The sequence below is a fragment of the Salvia splendens genome, chromosome 12 (assembly GCF_004379255.2).
Source record: "Salvia splendens isolate huo1 chromosome 12, SspV2, whole genome shotgun sequence".
In the NCBI taxonomy this organism is placed as follows: domain Eukaryota; kingdom Viridiplantae; phylum Streptophyta; class Magnoliopsida; order Lamiales; family Lamiaceae; genus Salvia; species Salvia splendens.
In genome coordinates this window covers 15,914,581-15,921,712 of record NC_056043.1, presented here as the reverse complement: position 1 = coordinate 15,921,712, position 7,132 = coordinate 15,914,581, and the positions used below count along the sequence as shown (strand labels likewise).

Here is a 7,132-nt window from a genome sequence, read left to right as displayed (position 1 = left end):
CCTATGTGTACACTTGTCCGAGTAGGGTTTGCGGCCCTACTGGGACCCGAATTCGATTTAACTAGTTTGGCATAGCCAACAGATAGGTAATCATAAATAAAACAAGGCATGACAACTCATCTCAAAATATTCACGTTTTCACATAAAGTCACGTTTTGAAAGAAAAGCACACCTCGTTCGCTTAAACTTTCAAATGAACGTTCCTCGCTTGGAGGCTACTTGTCGTATGACGACGTTCCTTTATAAACAAATAACACACTTAAATTAGGCTTAAGTAATTATTTATCTAGTGTGTATGCATGCCTAAGCGTGTCATCATCTTCTTTTTCTCTTTTCCTAAAACCATAAAATCTCTAATTATTATGGTTCACTATTGAGTTTAAATCCTCTTGGATTTAAATATTGAATTACATTAGGATACTTACTTTGACTAATAAAAGTCTCATTTAAATATTTACTGGATATTATATTAACACGACTAATATTTTCCTTCTTCCGTGACTTAAGAAATTTTTCTCTTTAAATCCGGAATCTATTTAGCACGGTGGTCCAACGAATTTAATTTAAATGGTCCAAAATTTAGAAACAAGGCCCAGATTTAATGCAGTGGCCCAATCTCTACATCTCTCTTTTCTTTTCTTTTTTTTAAATAAGAGGCCCAAATTGAATTTAATTGGGCATGGCTCAAATCACAATCTCTAATCCTCATCTCCATCGGCTACCGACGGAGATATAATATATAGGAGTCTTTGTAACTGAAAGCCTGCAAGGCAGATTGTGTGCAGGAATGAAATCTCCAAATTGGTTATGTGTTGGCTGTCCTCTTGCAAGTTTAAATCCTCGTGGGGATAAATGCCAGTTTAAATCCTCTTGGCAGAGTATCTCAGTCTCTCTCTCTGCCCCTTGCTGTTACTTTTCTGAATTTGTTGTGCAGTCTTGCAGGTCTAGGGTGAGGGCAGAGGCCGTTGCTGGAGTGCAGGCTCTTGCTGCTATCTCTTTTGCTTTGGCTCGTTTCTGGCAGGTGCACAATGGGGTACAGCCGGTCAAATGCAGCCTTGCAGAGGATCTGCCGCTGCTGAGCACAGCAGGGTTGCAGGGTGGCAGCCCTTCCTCCTTTCTTATTTTGGTGAGTTTTCGGTTGTCATCCCATATAGTAGTGTCTCTTATCCTTATTGATTTTGTTTGCTGGTGTTAGTAGCTGATCTATGGTGACGGGTGGGTGAGGATTCGGCTGATGGGGTGCATTTCTCTGCCTTCGGTCGACAGCCGATCGAAGGCACGGCGTGATCGTGGCTCGGTTTGCTAGGCTAGGCGCTAGCTTGTTCCTTTTAACCACTTGTATTCCTATATTGGTAACTTAGACGTCGTGATGTATGTAATAACTTGGCTAGAAATGAGATTATGTTTTTATTTCTCCTCTTGTATGATTTCGAGCGTTTAACTCGTGAAGCAATAAAGAGCCCACCTTTTCTTTTTACTTGTATGTAACACTTCACATTCTATTCCCTTTACGACTTAGCAAACTTTTCTCGTTCACCAAAAAAAATAAATACTTTCGTTTATAATTCAATTTTAGAAAATTTGAATTTATTTATCTGACTTCATCGTCGTCTAATGGTTATTAAAAGGGCGGTCATTACAATAGCACGCTCTGCCATTTCCTAGGTTCGATAGCAAGAAGCGGTAATTATTGTCCTATAGATATTAAAAGATGACATGCCATTCTAAAGGAGAGAAAAACTGAGATGCTTGACATTGTAAAGGTAGTTAATGTTATTTAACTTTGTCAGATCTTTTCGTTCACTTCTATGCTTTTTGACTATCTTTTAACTTTCTCATTGACTACATGATTGATGATTATATATATATACCGTATATATAACATTATCTGACTATGTTTAACGTAGTTACAATTCCATGTCCCTATCATTCCTGAGAAGTGGATTCTGGAATCTATCGGGCTTAAATAGAGAAACTGAAAGCATTACATGAAAACGAGATACTGGGATGACGTACCTATCGAGCATTTAATAGATGATAGGGACGAAAGAGTTTCGGAAGTTCAATGGATCAATCTCCTTGCCTATTGGCGAACGGAACATGCAAAGGTTTAATCTACAATTCTAATGCTCATTTTATTTGAACTATGCATTCACTTTCCCTTTTTCCCTTGCTATTAGAATGCAAGCAAACGAAACATAAAAAGCGCGAGAGAAAAAGTTAATGAATCAAAGAACATGAAAGAAGTCGTTTGCCCAAGTTAAAGCAAAAATGGTAATGTTTTCTTTCTTTCTTTTATCAGTGTTTTACTCATTCTTTTTACAATTTATTACTCCATCCGTTCCGCGGTAGTTGAGTCATTTCATTTTCTGCCCTCATTTTAGAAAAATGATAATAAATTGTTAAAGTGGATAAAAAGTAAAGTAAGAGAGATAATAAGTTAGATAAGAGTCTTATCTAACTTATTCTCTCTCTTACTTTACTTTTTATCCACTTTAATTATTTATCATCATTTTTCTAAAATGAGGGCAGAAAATGAAACGACTCAACTATCGCGGAACGGAGGGAGTAGTAATTTGACAATGTACATATTCCTAGACCAAAGAACTTGGATAATGTCCATCTCGTGTTCAACTTTTCAAAACATGTTTTGTTTCTTCAAATGGAAGCACAAGTGATGCTGTCTCTAGCAAAATTGTATGTGACGGTATATTTGTCCATTATATGAAATGTATTATGCAATCTAATTCGTGCATTAGCTTTTTAAAATTTATACATTAACTTTTTAAATTGTGTAAACAGTCAGCAATGGAAGATTGTAGTGATCAATCTCTTGAAGGTTCGGAAGATGCAATTGCTCCAGATGATATCGTTGCCCAAATTATGGGGAAGGATAGACCCGGCCGTGTAAGGATGATGGGTAGGGGAGTGCGTCCTTCAGATTTATGGAACGAAACTTCTAAAAGCACATCAAACCGTTTGCCAGTCGAGTATCGAGAAAAGATTGAACGGCTAGAGGCAAGGCTTGCAACACAAGAAAGAGTTTGTTGTTCACAAGCAGACACTAGGCCAAATGTGACAGTCTCTAAGCCTTCCACAGTAAATGCTACAACAACTCATATTGATCAGGTAGCTTTGCTTTTATTTTCATACCATTTTAAAATATATTACATATTAAAAATGGTGATTAATCAATTTTTATATTTTGGAAGTTGGTACATACGTGTCTCTAAGAAGCATTTTCACAAGAAAAATTGTTGCCATAGGATGTATTCATAGCATAGATCCAAGTACTAAAGTTGGCGGACAAATGTTGGGATTGAATTGGTGTGAATTAAATGTTAAAGTTGTGGTTGAACCTAAGAAGCAATTGATCAGACCCTACGACAACTTGCAAGAGCTTTCCCAGACAGTTGGTCATATGATTGCTTGTCCATGTGTTTTGGTATATTTTATAAATTATTTACTTACATATAATTACAAATGCACTTTAGTTTGATCCATAGTGCATATCCACGTCTATGTATGCAGGTAGAAACCATTAAGTGACAACCATTGATTATTGATACATTCTCTTCTTGGACCACAGGTACTTGGAAAGTTTAAATAAATTATAGTATTTGTATGATTAGTTTGGTATATGCATTTTATTATGCTACTTGTATTAGGGATTATTTTGACCTTTACTTTTCTTCTTATGCTATATGTAGCACCCCGAAATTTTGTGACTTCTTTTGTTTTATTAATGTGGATGTTGATTGGAAAATTCATTTGTGGAATTTGATTTTCTATGTGATCGAGTAATTATGTGAATTTGGTTGTTGTGAGTTATGGGAGATATGTAATTTATTTTCCAATGTGTGAATTTAATTAAATGGGATCATGCATTTTTGTTCTAGCCATTTTATTGGAATTTTCGGTCCTTTTATTTATTGGAAATAGTATTTTCTCTCTTGGATTTAATTAATTGTTTTGGGATATTTATCCAAATTAAATCCAAACCAAATTGTATCAATATTATTCTACATAATTTTCGACCCCTTGCCCATTTCTTGTCATTTTCGAAAGCTTCTATGAATTAGGAGAATAAATTATTTTTGTAGATTTAATTGGTACTTTACTTATTTCCTTCCTTGAATTAAAATCCAATTAAATCTCTCCATATCCTATTTTATTTAGGATTTGACTATTTCCTTCTTTAAGACCTCATAATTTTCGCCCCTTATACCTATAAATTTCTTTGGGGAATTAATTTGTTTGTTACCTATTTTATGGGAGTCTTTTCCTACAAAAAAATTACCAAATTTAAATCCTATTCCTATTTAATTTGAGGATTTAAATATTTTTCTTGAGTACTCCCCATAGTACATGCCCCCTCCCTCCCTTCCTACTTGGAGATTTTTAAATTGTCTTGTTACCGTATTTGTGGGATACTCAATATCTTTTTACCTATTTTTTGAGTATATTTCTCTCGAAGTAAATACCAAATCAATTTCTATGCTAATTAAATAACCAAATTTTCGAAAACCCATCCCCCACACTACACGCCCATTTTATTTAATTGTGGAACTTATTCATTGACCTCTATTTTATTCTCCCAGAATTTTAATTGTTTTATTTAAGTGTGGGATTAATCCTAGAGTATAAAAAGGAAAAAACACTAACCCTAGCCCCATTTCACACGTCTCCCTCTCCTTCTCCTCCCACACGCCTCTTATCCATCTCACTCAATCCTCCACCAATTCTTCGTTCTTGCTACGTTTTGGAGTTAGAAACTCAAAGATCCATCGAAGAATCAACCAATTATCATTCCTACCGATTGTTTTCAAGAGAAAGGTATAATTTTTTATCCACATTTCCCCTTCTTATCATTGAATCCATGATTCTTGAACCCCTCATGCACATAGTTGAGTGGAGAATCGTAAACCTAAGAATTAATTGGTTGGGAAGGATGGTTGCACAAGAATATGTGTGTGTGTGTGTAAGTACATGGATGAATCTTTGTGAATGTTATGTGTGATTAGGAAAGCATGGTTGTAATTTCGTTTTTGAAGCATGAATATGTGTTGGAAGCATGAATATGTATGTGTGAATGTATGATAGACAAACGAGGGTTTGTGAAGGTTGAACATGAAAACTGTGGTGTACGGACAGTAGGTTCCGACGAGTATTTGACCAATCAAACGATCTCTTTTTTGACAGGAAGTTTTAACCGGATGAAGATTCAGGTGTCTTCTGTGTTGTGTCAAAATTTCAGCTTCAATTGACGACGGATGAATTTTTAACGAATTTTTCATTTAAACTGTGCAGTCCTGCCAGAATTTGTATTCCGTCCAGTGAATTTCGTTTTCGTTTTGACTGGTCAAAAGACACGATTTTGGTGTGAAATTTTAACTGGATGAACCTTTATGTGTCTACTGTGTGGTGACCAAATTTTAACTTCAAATATTATCGGATGGAATTTTAATGATTTTTACAAAAGGACTGCGTTGTTCTGTCAGATTTCTGTTTTGTTGAAATACTCTTCGTTGACAACTTTTGATGGTAAAGGAAACGTTTCGGTTATGATGGTAAACGATTAGGATGGGCAATGTGAGAAAACAATTAAAGGAACGATAGGGCATGCATGATTAATATGTTGATAGAAAACTGATTGTATTATGTGTTGTGTTGTTGATAAGGGTTGTGCGTACGTGGGTACAAAGAGCAAGGGTTTCATTTAAGTTGTGAACTGTGTGGTATAAGCAAGCGATGTGGACTTTCTTTTACTAAACTCTTTTACGCTCTCAAAAGTATGATTATGGTGGAATAAGGGTGGTTTAAAGTGTTATGTCATGCCATGTTTGTTTTGATGATGAGATTGTTGTCTGATGCCTAGTTTGTTGAGCTTGCTCCATTAGGCTATAGGGCTATGTTAGACGAATTCGGGTCTGAGTAGGGCTGCAATGAAGGGGTTGGCAGCGGAAGCGTGCATGACGATCGATCACATGAATTTGATCTATTTAGCAGATTATTTAGATATATTCTATTCGTGTAATTATCACACGTATCATGCTCACAACTTGAATCATAATCATGCTTTAGAACAAACAATCCCTAAAACATGCATACCACGGAGTTAGCCAATTTACCTCGTTGATTCACTAAAGAATCGAAGATGGCATGCGTCTTCTCCAAGTGAAGATCTTCAAAACTCGACCTCGGATCTTCTGACTTGTGTCCCGGACTGTAGACTGATATTTGTGTGGGCAAATCTCACTAGAGTACTAGGACTTAAATAACGAAGACAGAAACCTACTCACGGAAGGAGAGAATTTCGATCCTCTCTCAATAATGAGGTGGACGAAAGTTATGCTATTGAAAAGTGTATTTTCCGTCTCCTTTATTCTCCTATTTATATTAAGTCACATATTGGGCCCAGTCAGGGATCTAAGGAAGAATTTGGACATGGCCTCACCCAATTAGCTTTATACTAATTAAATTGAACCCACAATTTAATACAAGCTTATATTGGAATATTACAAGCAGCCACTATAGAAGAAATATTGCACTGCCTTTCCAAATCCAAAATTACAAGTATTCCGGGTTTCCTTTTATTTGTTCAATTCATTTCCCGCGCTTAAGATAGAAACATCCGTTAATTAATCAATGTCTGCTATGCACTTAATTAATTAACATATTTTAATTTCCAAGAGTGGACTTATCAAGAAACTCTTATTTATTATTCATAGAGTAATCAAACTCCAACTAGCTAGGTTCCGAATAATAAAACCTTGTTTCGAGTTCCTCTTGTGGACATTATCAAACGAGACTCTCCTCGCGCACGATTCAATAAAATAGCAATCCTAGCACCGCCAGATAATAATCACCACTACCCAATATATCTCGATAGTTGGGTGACAAAAAACTCGCACCTTTGGTAAGTCAAAGTAGTAGATACTCAATATCGTATGCTCAATGCTAACGTACATTGATTAAGAAATTAATTATCAAGACCTCATCTTTCAGTAGATAATATAAAGACTTGTCTTGCTGTTAGATCCATTCAGTGCTATACCACACCAACGTCATCATATTTCAATAAGGCTTAGAAATAATCGGATTTACATTGCGACCTTTCATGATTAAGGGG

At 35.8% G+C, this 7,132-nt stretch overlaps 1 protein-coding gene across 3 annotated transcripts; it reads left to right on the top strand.

Annotated features, from left to right (window-relative positions):
* Positions 1-694: 694 nt before the first annotated feature.
* LOC121758375 lies at positions 695-1,460 on the top strand. 3 transcript variants are annotated; one of them, XM_042153786.1, is made up of 3 exons: positions 695-804; positions 943-1,126; positions 1,199-1,460. In XM_042153786.1, the coding sequence occupies exons 1-3, from the start codon at positions 788-790 to the stop codon at positions 1,304-1,306; spliced, it is 309 nt and encodes a 102-aa protein (XP_042009720.1). In that variant the 5' UTR covers positions 695-787; the 3' UTR covers positions 1,307-1,460. The 3 variants fall into 3 exon arrangements, 2 of the variants coding, with proteins under 2 accessions (XP_042009720.1, XP_042009719.1); XR_006041429.1 differs by having other exon boundaries at positions 695-1,126; positions 1,196-1,460; XM_042153785.1 differs by having other exon boundaries at positions 695-1,126.
* Positions 1,461-7,132: the final 5,672 nt, after the last annotated feature.